The sequence below is a fragment of the Marmota marmota genome, unplaced genomic scaffold (assembly GCF_001458135.2).
Source record: "Marmota marmota marmota unplaced genomic scaffold, marMar, whole genome shotgun sequence".
Lineage (NCBI taxonomy): Eukaryota > Metazoa > Chordata > Mammalia > Rodentia > Sciuridae > Marmota > Marmota marmota.
This window is the reverse complement of record NW_025999842.1, coordinates 59,913,597-59,935,354: the sequence shown is the minus strand read 5'-3', so window position 1 is coordinate 59,935,354 and position 21,758 is coordinate 59,913,597. Positions and strand designations below refer to the sequence as shown.

Genomic DNA, 21,758 nt, shown 5'->3' with positions numbered 1-21,758 from the left:
AAAAAAAAAAAAAAAAAAAAAGAAAAGAAAAGAAAGAAGAAAAATATTTACATATATCTCCCAAGAAACTTTCTATATTGTAAGGATAAAGCATCACAGGGAATCAGCCAGAAATCAAAACAGCAAATCATTTGTAAATAAAAAAGGTTTAGTCCCCTGCTGTCCAAAATATTAAATTTCAGAGACCATGGGGCAATGTCTAACCAACTAAGTCATTCATAAGACCAGTGTTCTGGTTTCCATATTAGGTGTCTCCCAAAAGCTCCTGTGTGAGGCGGTGCAAGAAATTTCAGAGGTTATAAAAGCCTTGGGCTGAGGATGTGGCTCAAAGCGGTAGTGCGCTCGCCTGGCATGTGTGGGGCACTGGGTTCGATCCTCAATACCACATAAAATTAAAATAAAGATATTGTGTCCACCTAAAACAAAAAAATAAATATTAAAAGCCTTGACCTAATACGTGTGTTCATCCCCTGATGGGAATTAACTGAGTGGTGACTCTAGTCAGGTAGGGTGTGGCTGGAGAAGGTGGGTCATTGGGGGATATGCCCTAGTGAGATGAACTCAGTCTCTCTTTGCTTCCTGGTGCATGTCCTAAGCCACTTTCTTCCACCACAGTCTTCCACCAAGATATTCTCCTCAGGCCCAGAACAATGGATCCGGCCATCTATGGACCGATACCTCTGCGAGCCCCCAGATAAACTTTTCCTCCTCTAAACTTATTCTTGTCAGGTCTTTTGGTCACAGCAGTGAAAAAGCAGACTACATCAACCAGCCAGATCATTTACTTGGACTGGCAAAGGTCTTTGTTTATATGACAAAACAAAGAAAGGATGAGTAAGGACAATAGAAATTAGAATAGAAGTAACGGTCATCTCAGGTGTTGAAATAAGAGCTAAATTTTAGCCAATAAATAGCATATTGGCTAAAATTAGTTATATGATACCTATTAATATTATGCCTAAAAGAAAATGATAAAAACTTAAAGTAATTTTTTTTTTTAAAGTGAAACAAGGACATCAAAAGCAAAAGGAAAACTTGGACCCCCCATAAGCTGCTGGCAGATCTCATGGCCATGATTTAACCAGATTCTGACTCAGCGCTCCTCTGTGCCATAAACACCACTGCATAATTTATGCCCTTAAAACATTTATGCAAACACCAACCAACACAATAGTGCTCAATATTTACATTAATTAAATTTTGTGTTAAAGATTTAGGTACTATGGCACCAGTCAAAATTAGATTTGAGATGCATGTTCTTGTCAACATTTCCATAGATTCATTTCTTTTGGAAGGTTCATGGTGTTTAGTATATTATAATTACCATTTACTCTAACATTATATTCTTTCTTTAATGTGTCTGGAAGAGAAATAAGGCAGTTTTTACAAAAATAAGAACTTAAAAATAATTATTATATAACATATAATTTTAATCTTAAGTTTTTTTTCAGATTAATAGACCTAAAATTTAGATACAAAAATAGATACATTCTAGTTCTTAATTATATATGTAGTAAAAACCAAGAGCACACTCTTTAATTGCAGATAGTACATGACGTACTAGATTAGGGTCATTAAACATCAATACTGTGCCTAGTGCTAAAATAGAAAATGTTTAAAAAATGTAGGTCTACACCAAGAAGTACCATTAGATAGAATACAATTATACTATACTTGTCACACATGGTAAATACTATCTAGATTATAAAATTAACACCTATCAGATGATGAACCGTGATTCACTCAATGACCTTTGGGAAGTAAACAAGACATAAAAACTTTCCTCCTTTTAAGGATTGTTCTGCTTTAGGCTTCAGATTTGCCAACAATAATGCCAATACAAACCACGGTTGGCCTCTTCCCTCTATCCTTTCATAGGAGACAGTGTCACCAAAGGGAGAGGGCAGATGGAAATGGACATTCTGAGAAGAAGGGACTAAGAAACTGTCATCCTTGAGTTCCAGCTTCTGAGACTCCCCAGGACAGTCCTGGGTCTTGCCCTTACTGAAATATGGTTGCTTAATTCTTCATTCAAAGTTACTTAGTACCCTCAAAGTTAATGCCTTGATTGGTGCAGAGTCAGACTTTCAAATAAAAGGGTATAATGTGGATAAAAATCTGTAAAGTTGGTTCATACTGTAGGCCATAAGTGCATGAAATATGGTGGCACAACCAACAATTAAAGAGTTTCATGGAGGATAAAAGCGACAGGGGTGAGACCATATTCTTCCCCTGTACCAATGTGAGGGAATGCAAAAGACCTGAACTGTAGGTAGAACGGCAGCTACTGAAGATTCAAGCAACTGAAAGGACTTTGGATAAGTTAAAGAAAAATTTCAACATTCAGAAAATTTCAACATTCTTACCTCAAAGTATAAGATTCTTTTCTTGCCAAAGAATGAGATTACCCAAAGCCAAGCTTAAAAGATTGATAAGATGGGTTGTTGAAATATAAAAGCTCTTGTAATGAAAATCTAGCTAGATCTCAAGTGTGAAGCTGGGTGTGGACACAGAATGGACAGAATGGGTCAAGGACAAGGATGACCTCCAGGAAGACTGGATGGATCTGCAGATGCTCCCTGCTCTGCCCAGGAAGCCCTTCCTCCTTCTCTCAACACAAAGCAAAGCCAGGAGGAGTGCCCACAGTGGCATAGCCAGGAGTGCCCACAGTGGCATAGCCAGGAGTGCCCACAGTGGCATAGCCAGGAGTGCCCATGCCTGCAAACAGACTGCTTGGGGATGATCCCAACTCCATTAATTACTATGAGACTCTGGGCAAGACCCTTAAACCCTCCTTGGGTCTCCATTTACTAATCTGTAAAATGGTGCTAACAATGTAAACAAGATTATCAACCCAAAGGTTTTCTGTGCCAATCCCCCTAGTGACGTGCAGAGGGCTGAGCACATGGCCTGGCACTGTATGCCAATATTACTGAAGAGAAACCTAAGACTATTCTTCACGGCTCAGATGAAATAATAATAACCTCACAAGTGCAGAGTTCAAGAAGGAGAAAATTTGCCACTACACCATCTTTTGCTTAAGGCACTTCTGAGTTGGTTTTCAAACTGTTCCAGCCATCAACAAAAACTTCCTAGTCCCTTGATGTTGACTACCTCAAAACACAGGGTTGACAATGAAGCCAGAGTCAAGACAACCTTGAGAAACCATTGAGCCCTCATTCAGAAGCTGGGAATCCTATTTGGTGGTTCTGAAAATTGTCATCCACCGTCTCTTGGGACAGTGTCATGATGCAACTAGTACTGGAACTTTAGGAAACTTGCAGGAAAAGGTCAGGGCATTAGAGTATGTTCATACTTCTTTCCTACTGAAAGAAGGTCCCATAAAAAACAGATGTTTGCTCCTGGGTGGAGCTGCAATTTCCCAGCAGTAATTTGTGTGGCAAACCCAAGGATTAGGAAGTGGACCAGTTGTCCCAAGTAGACTTCGATTTGTCAGTCTCACAAACACTTTGTGCTTCCCTACAGGACCCAGAGTACCCAAAAGCCACTACCAACTGTCCTGCTGTTGCTTCTGGGGCATTAAACAACCCCACCTAGTGCTTGTGAAAGGGAAGTATAAATGTGGGTAAGATTCACTGTTTTCTTCTAAGTGACAGAGATTCTCTGGGTAAAAGATGGATTAGGAACTCAAGGGCAAACATATCTACCAAAAGGGCAGACTCTTCTGTGATGGAGTAAATGTTCTAAGGGCTCGATGCTCCAATCTGTATTTTACAAACTTCAATAATTTCCATATCATGCTCCTAAATGTTGCTACATCCAACTATCTTCAATTATGAAATGTTTTTAATTGACTCTAAATTGAGATATCATAATTTTTACTTGTTTTATTCTATCCACTATCTATAAAATCACTGATCTGACCTGCATATTATGTATGTGTGTTTTCATTTATATTAACTAAACACATAATTATTTTAATTTTAAAAAATTATAATTTCATATGACACTTTGGAGAAAAATGTGCCTTAAGTGATACAAAAATATACTTTTCTGTAAATAGTTTAAAATATTTTCTCCCATTAATTTTCTGTGCTGCTTAAGGGAATCAAATACACCCTCACATCTCACTGTAATGGCATCTGGGCTGAGTGAGGCATGGATGTGTTGGGGGAGAAGGCCAGGCCTCTACTTGCTCCACCATTCCAGGAAGCTGCTCATTCAGGGGACAACATCCATCAGGGGAAAGCAGCCCATGTGTGCCAGCTGTCATAGCAGCAATGTGACAAGGAGAGCAGGACCCATAGCAGAAGAGGGGACACCCAAGAGCAAAATCTATGGTCACAGAGAGGTTGAGGACAAGCAGGATGTAATGCCACCCTCTCTTCCTAAATATCCTACAGGAGATGGCCTTAAGGGAGAAGAAAAATTACCCCTGGCTATCTGAATGAGACTTCTCTACCTCATGCTACTTAAGCAATAGATTTCCTCTGTAATAAGCTAGGAATAAATAGTTGTTTTACTTGGTTGACAAGAAAAGGAAGGGAAAACAGATTGCCACATAATATAAAGCTATTGCCAAGGAGGAAATGGATAACAATGAGAAAATGTTGAAAGTCTATAGTGATATTTCAGTATTTATTGTAGGAAAACTCACTCACCCAGACCATAAAGCTGACTGAAATGTTAAACTGAAATATTTAAATAAGTAAGTGTTAGAGGTAAGGAGGAAAGAGGACCATCCCAAGTCAAATCACTGTGCTTGGGATCTAAGGTATGGCCTATGTGATTTAGGCTTGTTATCAGCCTTCTCACCCAAATGGTAAATCACTGCATGTTTCCAAGGAAAAGAACCCCAGGACACTCTGTGATTCAAACTGTGAGAGAGCACAGAACCTCCCCTACTGGCGTTCACAAAATGAGGTTTATTATTCATCAGAAAAATATTGATGCACTCATAACTGGAATGTAATTTCTCTTTGGAGGTTCAGACAGTCTGAAACTATTAATTTAACCTCAAATACTAGGGAGAATTTGTTCCCCTGCCTTTTCCAGCACCTTATAGTGACATGTGTTGCTCCATTCTCAAAGCCAGAAGTGAGGCATCTGTGAATCTCTACCTGGCCTCTCCTCCCTCCTCACATCTTCGTCTCTGACCCTTCCTTCCCTCGTACAGACCCCTGTGGTTATACCAGGCATAATTCAGGACACTCTCCCCATTCCAACATCCTTCATCACTCTGGCGAAGTCCCTTTTGCCATGTGAAGGCACATGTTCATAGTTTTAGGATTAGGATGAGGACATTTCAGGAGCACTGTCCTGTCCAAATGGAGCCTCCACCAGGTTCTTCTCCATATAAGCACTTGCTTCTCTGCCCTCTAGACTAAGATTTATGAAGATAGTACTGTAGATTTATTATCATACTGGGTATACAGCAGTAGTGTACTAATTAACACTCAACCACATGTTCTCCAGAAGAAAAAGAAAAATGCCTCAATCAGTAGCTGTCCCAAGTTCTGCGGTTGGCATACTTCCATCATGGCCAATTTTGCGACAGTGATGGCACTGGATATGGAATTAAGAAAAGACACACAGTTGCCCACCCCCAACTGATATAATAAATAACCATAAGGACATAAACAATAGTAAAATTTGAGACAAGCATTATGAATATATTATTATCTTGATTTGGAAAATTTTTCACATTCATAGTACCTGAAGAACAAAGTATAAATAATTAATATATTATTGCCAGGTATTATGATGCTAATCTTTAAAATTTAAAATTAAGAAGTGTCCTGAGAGTTTCTACTTATAATCCAAATGATAAAAAAATTCTTAAAAATTATTGAAATGAGACTTTCTATATTAGAATGCTTATTTCCAGTTGCCTCTCCATAGTCCCTTTTAGTGAACAAAACCCAAGTACTATGTAATATAACTTTTCTGCCTACCTTATACCTTCCCACCAAACCACAATGAACCTTCACAAGTCACATAAACATGACACTATTGAAGGTTTTCAGGCATTACTTCAGAATTAATGTGAATTACACAGCCAAGAAAAGTTTCAAAAGAAAGATGATATGTAACACCAACAGTAGGATGATCAAATATAAAATAGTTGGCTAGATAAAGTCAATACACAAAACACAACAAGGGAGAGAGGAGGAAAGAACAAAAGTGCATTGGATTAGACAAAGGGAATGAAGGAAGGGGGAGTGGGAACAGGAAAGACAGTAGAATGAATCAGACATAACTTTTCTGTGTCCATATATGAATACATGACCAGCGAAACTTCCCATCATGCACAACCACAAGAATGGATCCTAATTAGAATAAGTTATAGTCTATATAAGTATAATATGTTCAAATACACTCTACTGTCATGTATATCTAAAAAGAGCAAATAGAGGCTGGCTTGAATTTACGATCCTCCTGCCCCAGCCTCCTGAGTTGCTGGGATTATAGGCATATGCCACTGTGCCCAGCTGAAATAAAATGTCTTCTATTAACAAAATAAATAAAGTCAATGAGTCTTTTCCTATATTCAATAAAATAAAATATGGGCAAGGAATTACTTTTCAATGAAGGGTAGTGAGTATACTTCCAAACATGTGTGGGCCAGTGTTGCTAAATGCACAGATTATGGAGAAAATGTTAGCAAGCAGAAGAAAGAGAACTCTGCAGACAGAACATATAACTTATAGAATTACACTTGCAAAATTAACAAGAAATGCCATAATTATCAATATTCTGTTGCTATGAATAAAACATTTTGATTAGCTTGATGCAGACTGATTGACCAATGTAGAATTTGTTTTTCATTAACTTATATAAAACTTGGTAAAAAAAAAAAAATCAAGTTTATACTATCATAGCTTGAAAGCATAAAATCCATTTAGACATCTTGGAACCACACTTATCGATTTTGATTGGGATCAAAATTCAAAGCCACAGTCAATGAAGATTATTTCTGACAGCCATCATACAAGAAGCATCCACCCCAGGCAGCTCTAATTTCATGATTTACTTACACACTTCCTGTGGTAGAACTGCTATCAGTGAGGAAAGATCCATTAGTTCTTTCCATCTGGGCCAGTCTGAAAAAATGAAAATAAGGACATCAGATAACGTGGTTGCAGAGAACATAGTCAACTGAGAGCACATCCGCAGTCATTGCCATAATTTTAACAGAGAAGGGTTCGAATCTGCTAACAAGATTATAAAACTAAAGTAGCATCTAATGTCCAGCTACATTTCTATCACCACTGCCGTAAGGCCTTAGGCCTCTATCTTCCACCAGGCTGTATTGTCCCCTACCCATCTTGCAGGCCTTCTAGCTGGTCTTCTACATTGAAGGGGGGTTATATTCCCACACAAATCCAATTATGTTTCTTTCAAAGGCCCTCTACAACTTTCTTTTCCCTAGGGACAGTACCCAACTCATTAACAACTGGGCCCTTCACCCTCAGACCTCAACTTCTGCCACCCATGCTTTCTCCCTCTTTCACCCTTTCCCTTTCTGCAGTTGAGAAAACAAGCCACATTCTTTCCCAGTCTAATGTTTTTGAATATATTTTCCCATCAGCCTAAGCAACCCTTTCTCCAAAAATTCTACTTGGTCCTGATTCAGTTCAAATGTTACTAGTTTTGTGACCCTTAAACTAGTGTTTTCAAGCATAGCCAGTTACTAGGACCATAAATGCCTAGTGTTAACTACTTCACTGAAAATCTGTGCACACCATCAAGACTGCCCTATATTTTATATTGCTTAGGAGCTCGAAAACAAACCCCTATAATAAAGCATTAGTGTGAACTTAATTATATATTGTAATTCATAGGTGTACCATCTCCTGAGAGTACTTTCAATCCCTGCTTTCATTCACCAAAATTGGGTTACATTATCTAAATCCTGCCTGTACCGTGTTTGGATTCTCATGAGCTCAGTAATCACAGCCTATTGAGATTTATTCTTCACATAATATAGCACAGGTGTTTGGTAAAGTGCAAATTGCAATGCAAAGAGAGCCCAGATTCCAATATAATGGAATTGCGGCTCCTGCAGAAGAACATTCCTTAAATGAAGATAGGTTAATAGTATTAGATTAATACAGAAATAGATGTTATCCTGGGTGATAGTGGGGCAGAGGCCCCCTGTCAAATTTCTTACCTTGTGGCATACTGTTCTATCCTTGAATGGGTGTCATCGTGAAACAGCTGAGGAGACTGTGAAGGGCTGTTCAGGAAAAAACAAAGGGTGTTTTTATGTCAAATACTGATAGATGTTATTAGCAGGGATGTTAGTTTTAGTCTAGATAAATAATGAATTTGCCATGCAAACAAACCACCAGGATTGTTACCCAGGGTGTAGATGTATTACTTTAGAACAGTAGTTTAGTCATCATCCGCATGCTAGAAGGCCTGATCAGAACACCAAGCTCAACACTGGGCTGTGAATACTCACTCATAGTGCTCTGGCCACATACTGATGAGCGTGACGGGACTGCAAGGAGGGGAGAGGAGACAAAAGTCACAGAACAACACTTCAGAGCAGTCCCAGACAAAGGGTGGGGCATTCCACTCATACATCTACCTGACATCCATCATGGGGAAACCAAAAGTAACAGAAGTCACAGCTTATGCTAGAGAAGATGCTGTGTGTTCAAGTGTCTGTAGGGGCCTTGCTGGTCTTAGATCTAACAGGACATTTGTTACAGGGGGATAGCAAATACATTTAAAAACTAAGAAAAAAAACTCAGGATGTTCTATAATAGCTCAAAATGCTAGAACAATGTTAATGAAAGCATTCTATATCATTCTGAGAGAAGATGTAATCATATTCTTGTTTTTCCTGGAAAAGAAGCTTGATCAGAAAGGTGTAGTTAAATATGTAATACCTGATTATATATTAATGGCAGAGTTGAAGTAAAATTAGATTTTTCTGATTCTTCATCCAATTTTAAATGAAAAATTCACACCCAGGTGTACACAAAGTATCTCCATTTCACAGATAGTTGGAAAAAGATGCAACCCACATGCCCTCTCCTACTGTCCTCTAAATTGCCACAGCATCAATAAAACCAAAGCAACATCTCTAAAGCAGGATATTTTGTCTTCAGACAAAATTTCCTCCAGAATTTCAATCTAGGAAACTGACACATGAAAACATGTTCTGCTCCACTCAGGGGCTTGGGTCTGAAGTGGGATTGTTCAGCACCACTCCGAGCCCAAGGGGCAGCCCCAGTCTCTCACACTGCCTAGGAATCCCCAAGCCTCCATAAAATGCCTCTGAAAACATTTGATCCTAATAAAAGCCAGTTCAGGGGGTGGGGTTGTGGCTCAGTGGTAGAACACTTGCCTTGCATGTGTGAGGCACTGGGTTCAATCCTCAGCACCACATAAAAATAAAGGGAAAAAAAAAAGGTATTGTGTTATGTAAACTAAAAAAATAAAAAATAAAATAAAAAAACAACCTAGTTCAAACCCCAACTTTTATTTCCAGGGAGGGGGAGGGGCAACAAATGTAGAAATTAAAAAGTACAAAGAACACTAGTTCTATACTTAATTAAATAAATAAATACAGTTTCCTGCAAAAGCTAATGCAGATTGAAGCAAAATTATTCTAGACTTCCTTGGTTCTCCTAGTTCTATTTTATGTCCATACCTAAGAGACAGTTAATGATGTCGTTATCTCTGACTGTGAAGCACAAGTCAATATCTGCATGGCAAAGACTAAAAAGAGATGAAAGGTCATCTTCTGGGGATGAAAAACTACAAGTCTTCAGACCTACTTTCAAAAATAGGTATTTAACCACCCTGTGTTTGTCAGAATATCTAATCTGTAAGTAGCCTTAATTATACAGGTGCAAAATAGATACAAGAACAACTAAAAAAAAAAAAAACAGTATTATTCGTTACTCTTTTTACATCACTTCTTTTCGTTAACCTGAAATAAGGAGGTTAAATGTCAGAAGGCTGACTGGCTACACACTTTGTAAAAACAGTAATTGCCTGAGATTGTTGCTAAATTCAAGTGTGCAACAACATTTGACATGAACTTTAAACGGAAGAAAAATGTGTATTTTTGATCTGAAGAGACCTTGGGAAAGCTTTGTGAAACTGCTTGACTGGTTCTTGTGAAGTTAATTCAGTTAGAACAAAAGTGATTCATGAACTAAGATAAGGATGGCAGGGGCAAAAAACCGTGTGAACAGTTTCTGGAAAGAAGTTTATTTTTTATGGAAAATTTCTAGCAAAAGAAACAGAGATTAAAAAAAAAATCTAACTTTAGGGCTTCCTAGGCTTCAAAGAATTTTGACTTGAAGGAAAAAAAAAACATTAAGTGATAAACTTTCACATTTAATTCTAGAAGGGAAAAATAAGGCTCTACTGGGTAGTAAGAACCTGTGGTTATTAATGAGGGTTGAAAGTGAGACCAGGGCTGGGTATGCAGATCAGTGGTGGAGGGCTTGCCTGGCATTCCTAAGGCCTAGATTCAAACCCCAGCATTGAAAATATAGTCATTAATTCTGATGGTGGTGATACCAATCGGTGTGTTAGCACAGACTTATACTACAGCCTCTCCTTGTTTTACAGTGTGCTGGTAGAGCAGGGTGTTTTGGTTAATCTCACATAAATAATGCAAGGAATTGGAATCTGTTAGACTTCATAATATATGAAATGAAACCCAGACTTCAAAGAATGTTGTGATGTTTAAGGCACCTTTTGAGTGCCTTAAATTCTCAGTAGTTTGTTACTTATGCTTCTGGGTTTTTGCCTTCTTCAATGCACATGTCCCAAAGCAGGTCACTGGGATCCCAGCTGCTCTATTATATATAAATTCTCAATGGCTCCCCACAGCTCTGAGGATAAACTCCAAAGGCTCCGGTGTGGCTTACAAGGCCCTTCGTTTTCTGACTTCTGGTTCTTTCTCCACTCACTTCTTGCCACTATTCTGGGCTTCCCACCCATTTCAGAAACTTATCATCCTCCATCCTTTTGAAAATGCTTACATTGCCCCCAAACTTTCCCTATCTCCCTCTAAGTGCACCAATCAATCACAAGTTGCCTTATTCGTCTTTCAGATCTCAGCTTAACTCTTACTTCCTCCCAGCCCAGTGCTTCTGCAACCATAACCACTCCTACTATGAACTGGTTCTTGCTTTAGCAAAATCTTTTTTTTTTTTTTTTTAATTATGAAACTCATCTATTTACTTCTACCAATACCAGAGAGAGGTGTCTATTTTACTCTTTGAATCTTTAAGGAAATCAACCTAACCAACAATTTTAGTGGATAATCATCTCTCACAGCTCTCAAATTACTCTTGTTTTTATTTTAGTTTGTTTCTCAGGTTTGTTTTCCATTATACACTTTTTAATCAACTTCCACTTATTTATTTTTTGGAACAGCTTACATAAATTGTCATGAAACTAATGTAATAAACCTTAGCTTGGGTATATTTAACCCCTTTAAAAAATAGTTCTTTTTTTCTCCCATAAATATTTTTCATGCATATACATATAATCACTAGTCGGAGGATAAAACATGACATTTTACAAGATGAAAGAGAAAGAAGCGAAAGAAAACTCTAATCAGCTCCATAAATAACTTCAACACCTTCACCACTTCACTGGTTTTTCTACAATGTTCTCCTCCCACAAATAGGAGAATAAATGTAATCAAACTTTTTACTACCCGCTCACCAGAAGATGAAGTGGCCCTGTACTAGAAAGGGCTCAGGAGACAAATGAACTACCCCAAATCCAAAGAGCTCCAACTAGGATTTGAAAAAGAACATCTGCCCACTGTATTCAGCAGCTCATAAATCTTCTTCAATAAGGATCCTATGCATTGATTTAATCTGATACTCCTCCTTTTCTTTCTCCTGTTTCCCTCTCACTGATAAATTTATGTACAATGACGTGAGGTATTTTTAGCTATGTACCCCAAAATTTGTGCATAAAGTCATTTGACATGCTTTTCTGTTAATTTGCACGTTAAAAGAGTCACTCATACTGACACGATTGATTCCAATGATGACTGGACATCAAAAGGCAAACTATTGAAAGTATTTAAAAAGAGTATGAAAGATATATCTACCTGCATGCTTCAGGTGAAAGATGTAGATATTTGGGACACAAGATGCCAGTGGTTTATCAAAAGAGCACAAGGTACATTGCTTAATTCAAACCTATCAAATGACCCTAAAAATTAAAGCACCAAGTGGTAATTCTATGGTTTAGAAAGCCACTACAAAGGTTAGTTGGATCTGATATAAAGAGATGTAAAAGCTTATCATAAGATGTTCAGCTTGGTTAACAGTAAATTCTATAATAAAACAAGAATTATTAGCAGACTTATTAGAAGAATAATGTTAGCAGAATTATTTTACTAGAATTATTAAACAAAAAGGCAAAACCATACCCACAAACAAAAGAGAAGAGCAGAAATAGACATTTGCTGAATATATGTAAATAGCTTTTTTTTTTTTTCCCGGTATGAAGAATTGAACCCAGGAGGCTTAACCAGAGCCACATCCCCAGCAATTTTTTTCTTCTTCTTTTGAGACAGGGTCTTGCTAAGTTGTTTATGGCCTTGCTAAGTTGCTGAGGCTGGCTTTGAACTTACAATCCTCCTGCCTCAGCCCCGCAAGCTGCTAGTTAAATAGCTCTCCTTAAACTAACATTGATCTCATAAAATTTGTTCTAATGTGAACAGTGGAAAAAACAATTAGGAATGTCACATACCTGAACTGTACACAGTTTGTTATCAAGCAGAATTATCAAAAAGTTTGAATTCTTTCTTATACTCTATATGTGCATGTGTTATATGGACCTTTCTATATATAAAAGAAAGATTCATGTGCTCAGAAATTCAGAAAATCTCCTGTTCTACCAGGCTACCGTGGGGATAAAAGAAAAAAAATATCAGACCAAGTCACCTGGTCTATTGTGGACATTTTTGAGACACTGACTGTCAGAACACATTGGACTACTACGATTCTCTGATTATCTCTCATATTCAAAATAAAATGATGTATGACAAGCCACTCTGGTGATGATTAGCAATACAAGTTCATTTCCCCGGATGCAACCACAAAAGCATGGCCTTGGCAAGCATTTTTACATTGTCTTAAAGTGATTCAAAGACTTAATTATTTTTTTCAATTTTGATCTTCATATACAATTGTTTAGCAACATAAAATTACTTCCTTGCATTTCTTCTAGCTCATTTAAAGCCGTTTTTTTTTTTCCTTTTCCATTCAAGCTATACATTTTTATTTTACTTAGCTTTATAAATCCCATAGCAATTATGGTATTTTAGAATTTTATTTATGGTTGTCAACTCAAAATATATACTTTTAAAAAATTAATATATACTTTGAAATTTTCTATTGCATGTACTACGTAAAGCTGTTTCATTTTGCTGCCTTCATCTTTAACAGAAAAGAGATAAGAAAGGTAATGAGATTTCGATAAGATTTTTAGCATAGATGAGTTTGTGAAGCAAGAGATTGAGTATGATTAATAAATTTCTATTAAAAAAGATTAAAATGCACTATGAGACATTGTAAAAACAACTCTAAACGGGAAAGGGGATGAGAAAGCACTAATATTAAAATTTTATTTAAGTACTTTTAAAAGGAAAAGAGATGCTCAAGAAAAGAGGTCACCAGTTTGGAAACACATACAAGATTAATGTGTTTAAGCTGCAACACTGTCAAATGTAAATAACTAAGATTCATAACTGTAAAGACTGATTCCAAGGAATTTACCTCTCAAGACAGAAACACAAATCTTTTTGGTTTTAATTTCTCATGTGCTACTAACATTAAAAAAAAAAAACAAAAAACAACAACACATAAGGTGTGAATGTTCATAGAATATTTAATTAAAAATGGAACTTACGTCTCCAAGTTGTCACCTTCAAGAACCGTCTGAACAGGCAGGTAGCCAAGCCGAGGATGTTTGGCAAAGTATTTCTTTGACCTGAACTTGTTCTTCAGCACCTTTGTGAAGTCTCGAACATCTTCCCCAGATGTTGTCTATGAGATTGAAAAAATTACACTTCTCATGAAAATCAAAGGAGATTATTCTCTACAATGAAATCAGAGTAAACTGATGCAATTTAATACTAACCATTTGCTAGTTTTATGAATTTCTGGAATTATACATGATATTAAGAAATACATGGCAACTGGCATTCACTAAATGTATCCAGTGATTGATGTTTTAAATTTTCTCTTGAAAATAAACCAAAACTAGACATTTCCCCAATATTTTATGACTTGAATCAAAAAGTTAAATTAGTTTTAGAAATATTATTGCTTAATTTCTATTGCTAAAATGATTTGATGTTTAAAAAGTAGTGATGATGACTAGTAACATAAACTGAGTGATAAATGTTATTTATTTACTCTGCTGTGTGCTTCCTGCCCACAGCCTGTCTTTTATTTCACAACAAGTATTGCCCAGGACTCATACAAACTTGTTTTGAAAAGAGAAATTTTAAAATATAGCTATATTTTAAAACAACTAATCAGTTGACATTTACATAGCTGTGCTACTTTTTAGGATACTCCCTTTCCATCTAAATATGTTTGCTTCTAACAAAGACTGAGGGAAACTTTTGATTCTACTCTAGGCTTGCAAAGAACATAGGCATGAATAATCCCAAAGCCAGTTATGAACTAAAATTCATCATCAATTTTCACATTATTAAAACAAATAACTCCCAGCAAGGACAGACCTGCACAATCATTAGGCCTTGACTCCAGATTTATAATGTCAAAACATTTTCTGACTAACTGAAAATGAACTATAAGGATCTGAAGTTATATGGATACAAACCATCTCAGACATCTAATAGACATGCAGAAGAAAACAAATTAAAAAAGAAATCAAGGCAACTTTGTGTAAGAAAATGGGTTGCTATAAGAGATGGTGGTCTGTGGATATTCAGATTTTATCAAGCAGAACAGGAGAGAGAATAAAGTTGGGAGTCAAGAAGGAAATGCAGAGAATGATTATCTGGGACTGAGCATAAAACTGAAAACATATACCCTCAACTGCAGAGGACACTCATAGCTTTTATAGTAGGTACCACAATAATTTAGTTTATAGATAGACTGCTTCTGAATGTCTTGTAAAAATGGGTAAGGGAAGAAGCTTTTCATAATAGAAATGCCAAAAGAAGAACCTTATGTTAGGATAAGCATTTGTGGCCCAATTATTTCTATGTCTGCTCTTAGCACATTGTTAATATACAGAGAAATACTTGATGAAGTAATGTACTCCAGCTTTTACTTGTACTGTCTCTAAGCCTGGCAATGGAAAGGTTTCGATCTCCTAGGCTAGTGGTTTTCAAGTACATCCAGGTCTCCAATTTCCACCCTGAGCTGGGTGGGCAGGAGAAAAGGCCAGTGGTCAAGACACCAAGTTCTTTATCCAGCATGCCTTAAACGAGGCAGCACATATTGTACAATTTGGTGGTTATTAGTGTATTCAGAGCTGAACAGCTATCACCACTATTTAAGAACATAATATTTCATTACCCCCCATAGAAACTCCATACCTACTATCCATCACCCAAGCCTGGCAAGCTCTAATCTATTATCTGTCTCTATGAATTTGTCTATTCTGGACACTTCACAGAAATGGATTCATATGATACATGGTCTTTTATGACTGGCTTCTCTCACTGAGCATAATGTTCCAGTTTATTTATATCTGGGTTCCTACATGGACTTATGCTTAGGAAAAAATTACAAATCACCCCAAAACACAAGTCTAATTCCACATAATATATTGTTTAGTAAATATATTCAACATATGGAAGACCATGGGAAACCAACCAACAAACAAAAAAAACCTCCTTTCTAACCCTCCTACCATCACCACAACCAACCAACCAACCAACCAACCAACCACATAGCTTTTCAGAAAGTTATAACAGAGACTGAATTCAATTGTTTTTAATAATGTATACATTTGCATTAAAAATTAGTGCATATTCACACAGAAAAAGAACATTTTTATTTCCTCAATGATTTTCATATTGAGGGGGAAAAAAACCTCTCACCCAAAGCTGTAATCTTAGGGCATTAATTCACTAGTGCCATAAACCTCATGCAATATTAAAAAAATATGAAATGCTATTCATCCCACAGAAACTAGGGATTAGATTCAGGGTAGCAGAATGTAATTCTTTGTTGGGATAGAGCCAAGAAAATGAATTAAGCCCACTTTTTCATCAAAAAATGTTAAAATATTTATACATATTTGGTCTAATTTGCTATCTAATGACAGTTACTACTATTTCTCTAAATTATAGTACAGTGGTTTGATTAAAAAAGAAAAGAAGAAGAAGAAAGAGGACCATGTACTAACATAATAAATATAGTCAAATTGAACTCTATCTTCACAGTATAGACATGACACTTCGTTTTTAAAAAGCAAATAACTTACTATGCTATAACTTTCCATTTCATCTCCCTATTATGGCTTACTATAATAGGGAGCCCTATCATAATATGGAGATGAAATGGAAAGGAACACTCCTTACTGTCCAAATTATCCAACATTTTAAATGACACATGCACTTCATGACAGATTGGGTTTTTGTTTACTGCCGTAAGGACAAAAAAAAGATTTTGCAGATCCCATTACAAATGAGGGTAGTAACATGCTAACATAGAACCTTGGACCTCATAATTAATTTTCTTTCAATCTCATCTAACTGCCATGACTTGTAAAGACATTATTATCAGTTATTTGACCTGAAAAGAAACTAACATTAAGCCTGCAAGAACTCCGGTCAAGTTCACTAAAGAGAAAGCTGTTATGGCAAACATGGGCCTTTTCATCACATCAGCACTAGGTCACTACTAGAAAAATGGAACCATTTGAAGTTTTGTAGGAGAAAGAAGCCATAGTCCTTGACAAAAATATCTGTTATTACATTCTGAAATCTCTCTTCATTTTAAACAAAGCAGTGCTAAGATGCCATTGGTTGATCTTTTAGAAATTTACATTGAAATGACATTTTATAGATTTAAATTGTATCAAATGTTTAATGCAACTACCATTAGAAAGAAAATATAAATAAGGGAGTAAAAAGAAAGAAGGAAGGAAGGAAGGAAGGAAGGAAAGAAGGAAGGAAGGAAGGAAGGAAACTGTAAACTGGCTTTCAGTCACCCAAAGACAACCACTCATAAAATTTTGGAGACTAGACTGATATATATTTTAATCTTTATTATTGTAAAATAGAGACAAACACAACAAGTTATGGCTTCATGAATTATCATGTGACAATACAATCTGATTCAGCTAATGGAGTTCTGTTGAATATTCTAGAAGCCTTTTCCATTCGCAACTCCCTTTCCCTCTCTATAATAAACATTATGCTCATTTTTATGTTATAAATAACTTATTTATATTTTGAAAGTAGTTTTATCACTCCACCTTCTATCCCTAAATATTATGGTTTATTCTTGTACATATTAAAAAGTCCAGTACTGAATAATTATTGTTTTCAATCCATAGTCTCCTCCTCTACACCTGCCATTTTTTTTAAATTTGCCTGTTGGAAAACCCAGGCCAGTTGACATATACAGTTTTCCAGACTCTCAATTTTGGAAAAATGTGCATTTTTGTTGCAATTCATCATGTCCCTCTGTCCTCTAGCTATCTTGAAAATTACCAGCTAGATCCAGAGAATGCATCAGAGTCAGGTTTGATCTTCTGGTAAGACTGGTGGTATTTGGCCAGATTACCTGAGGTCATCTCTCTTTTGTTATTCTGGCAGGTTCTCATGAGGAATGCAACTATAGCCATTCACTGGGGGTTACAAAATGGTGATGCTATCATTCATTTTTCATTTATTAGTTGAAATGCTTTTATGGAAAAACATTCCTACATCTACTATTTAGCTACTCAATGATACAGTTCATTTAGAAAGGCAGGATAAATGTTTAACTGTATTTCTTTTATTGACCAATTTTCATTATTGAACTGGTTTCCTATCATCCTTCAAAGATAACCAATCTCTTTCTTTTTTATTTGTTTGTTAAATACCACTGTGAACTCAGATTTTAACATCTCTGATGGGTTTCAATCTATAGAAATTTTATCATTATTGAAGCTCTAATTGTCTGATCTTTGGCTGGGACACCACTTTGAGGATTAGGTTTCAACATATGACCTGGGGGGAGAGGGAACATAGACATCTTGTCTGTAGCAGCACTTAACCATTAGCCTTCTTGGTCTTGCTTCCTAACTCTCACTCCTTACCCAGCACACCCTTAGGGCCAGACTTCTTCCTTTCAGTTCTTTGCTCTGAGCTGCTTAATGCTGGTTCTATTCCCAACAGTTAATCCCTTACATGGGAAAAGTCCTTTTTCTACAGAAAAGCCTTAGTACATTAGGTCTGAGAACTCAGAGGGCCAGAGCACCTCTCAAATCAGAATTACACACCTTCATACCTTGGGCTCTAGGCAAGGCTCTCCCAGGTGGAGCTCTGCTCTAGAATCAGACCTTGGTGTTTTCTGCGGAGTATCTGCTGGTGGTCACTTAGTGACACCCAATTTTAATTTTCAGAATATCTTATCACCTATTTGTGTTATAAACATTGTCTGTGGATTTGAGATCTTGCTGTCTAGTGGCCCTGTCTCTTTCTCTGTAACTATTTCAATAAATGGGATGAAAATGGCAAAGGAAAAAGAGACTGAAAAAGTTGAAGTCACACAACCACCATCTACCTCAAGTCCCCCTGGATGGGTTTTTAACAAGCACACAAGAACTCACATAAGAAAATGAGAGCTGCCCTTCAAATTGTCATTTCTGGAAAGCTAATGATAGTGAATGATTCTGAAAAACATTTTAGAACTGAACCCAGAGAGACAAATGGGTATATGAAACTCAAATTATCCTTTACTCCACTCTGTAGTTAGGTAGCAGTAAGATAATGGAAACTTATTTGAAGGATAAGAAGTAACCAGATCTTGACTTGCTCCCCAGAAACAAATACACATGAATGAATAAAATATGAAAAAGTATTATTGAATTATAAAATCTACTCTGAGATAAACCCATGCATGTGTCTATGAAAACTTTAAAGAAAATCCTGCAGAAGATGGAATCAGATGGGTTTTCACTCTTCAGATTCTATTTTACCAGCAACGACAATAACAAAAAAGGAATATTCTGAATTTTCTTCTAATTATTCCTTGACTGACAAAAACTAAAGACCCATTATATGGAGCATGATTTTCAGTTATTCTCTTTTGCTGAGTTGTAAACCTATATATTAGGGCACATGGATTGCTCAGTGTGTCCGTGTTCATATTTCAAACTGTGTATTGTTAGCTTAAATGCAGACGCCTATGCATTACTAAACTTCAAAAACATTGATAAATGGCTAAAAGGCTTTTCCTTCTCTTTAATGTGAATCACAAACAGCAACAAGGCTAAGGTGCAAAAGACTCTAGAATTCAGAAATGAATTCTAACCCCCCACAGTATTCATAATCAAATAGGTCCTTGAATAAATTCCTTTACAACTTTAGCCACTGTTAACTCCAAAGATCCACAGAGCTGCACATATAAAGGGGCTCTTTACAATGATGCCAAATAATCTCAAGCCAAAATACACAATTTATAATTAATAAACAGTTTAAATAAAATAACAACAAACCCATAAATAAATAAATAAACAAAACCCATAGTTGGATTTAAATCTCTCAATTGTTTTGTTTTGTTTTTTTGAGGGAGGTCAGTTCACAACTTGGGATGACAGTATCATCTATTTCAACAAATACTCCTATATTAGATTTCTAACTATTTTCTACAAATATGAGTGAGTTATATACAGAGAAAAATAAGGGAGTTCAAGATAAAAATCAAGGTTATATAAAAAAAACAACAACAACAACAAAAAAAAACACAGTCGTTTGGTACCTGAGTAGAATAATGAAACATTACCCTTTGATTCATGCATAAGTGCTAAAATCATTGTTAACAGCACCCTCATTAGCAAGATTTACTTCTTAAATATAGAAGTCAATCGTCCCCAGTGGTACATGTATACTTTAAAGCAGTAAGTTTCATTATCATAGGACTTATTTTAAAGACATTCTCAAAAGTTTTTTTTGTTTTTTTTAAGTGAAAAATAACTTCTCAGTGTTTAAGTTCCACTGATTTCAACAGGCTGAAATTCAGACACATTTGAATTCTATGGATAGATGAAATCAGTAAGAGAGGCTCAGAGCTTTTTAAGTCTTCAGGGAAAAATATGAAACCAAAAAATTAACATTAACAATATCACCACGGGTCAAGAACAAGTAGGCAATAATTCACCCAAAGTAAAATGTCCAAATTTCCCTTTAAAAACTAATGACACAATCTAAATGGACCAGACTTACTGGGAAACAGCGTAGGGTGGACGAGAGCTAAAAAATCACTTTAGGAGGCTGAGGTCAGAGAAATAGCAATGATGCTGCATTTTTAGCCTATTGGCCAATATCCCAAACCACATCTGAAGAAGCAAGACTGCCAAAAACAAACTATACAAACTCAACAAAGAATGAATCAGCACTTTTTAAGGATGATTTTCGTAGCCTTAGAATACACTAATGCTGGCAAGAGGGAAGAGGAGACAAAACAACTGTTTCTAGCATTTTTTTCCTCTCTGTTCTCTTTGCTTTATTTATTTATTTTGCCAATGGCACCTACTTTATAAAGGAAAGGTATAATTTAGCATTTCATCTAAAAATTAAAATCTTTTTCTATTTTTTCAATAGAATATTGTGATTCTTCTTTTTTAAACTATGGAGAACAATGTGTTTTTGCTTTATTTCATCATGTATGAATCAACAGAAAAAATAACATGCATTTGCTTAAAACTGCCAATCTGCTTTAAGTGGCATTACTTTCATAAATTGCTTTCCATGGGGGTATTTTTTTCCACCAAAATATCAATAAAACTACCAGTAGAAACCAGTCCTATTCAAAGGCCAGCAAACATGTGTGAAATTTACAGTGAATCCAGCCTGGCAACCTGAAAGCTGGAAGTTACTAGTGTTGCTGACCTTTCAAGTAACAACATTTTGAAAATATTCTAATTCATCATCCCGAGTCAATATGTCCCTCAAACCATCTTTCCATCCTAGCTAACTCTTTGCATCCTCATATCCACTTGACCAATGGATAGAGTACTCTCTCAATCCTCCCCATCTCTCATTTTCCTTACATGAATTGGACCCAAGTTCTTCACCAGATGCACACAGCCTCTATCTGTCTACCTTTCTCTCTCCTTTATTTCGGACTCAGTTTTTTAAATATTCCCCTACATCTTGTTCATAATTGCTTTTCAACTTTTGTTTCCATTAATTAATCCTGATGCTCCCCCATGATAATACCCACCTTTCCTACAATCTCCATTATTGGCTTCACAATCTCTACCTCACATAGTTTTTTTTAAAAAGTTTAATACCTCAATAAGGTTCAGTACATTTGGGAAAACAACAGGAAGTTCATTTCTGATATTGTCCCCTGAAGCAGAGAACTTTATTTGAGGGTTTTTTTTCTCTATACGTGGAGGAAAGGAACATCCTCATCTCTTACTATGGGTTGAATGTGTCCCCCGCAAATTCATGTGTTAGAAATTAATCTCCAGTGCAACAGTGTTGAGAGGTGGGACTTTCCAAGGTGAGTTGGTCAAGAGGGCTTTGCTCTCATGAATGAATTAATGCTGTTATGGCAGAAGAGGGTAAATTTTTTTTTTTTTTTTTTTTTGGT

General features: G+C 36.3%; 1 protein-coding gene across 1 annotated transcript in view; it reads right to left on the bottom strand.

Moving 5' to 3' along the window:
• The window catches only part of Utrn (utrophin), a 515,860-nt gene that overhangs the window by 19,966 nt on the left and 474,136 nt on the right, over positions 1–21,758 (bottom strand). Inside the window, exons 66-69 of the mRNA XM_048800520.1 lie at positions 13,873–14,009; positions 8,429–8,467; positions 8,135–8,200; positions 6,999–7,064 (exon numbers count right to left, since the gene is read on the bottom strand). Of these exons, the coding sequence (XP_048656477.1) occupies positions 6,999–7,064; positions 8,135–8,200; positions 8,429–8,467; positions 13,873–14,009 (308 nt within the window). The remainder of the gene's footprint in view (positions 1–6,998; positions 7,065–8,134; positions 8,201–8,428; positions 8,468–13,872; positions 14,010–21,758) is intronic.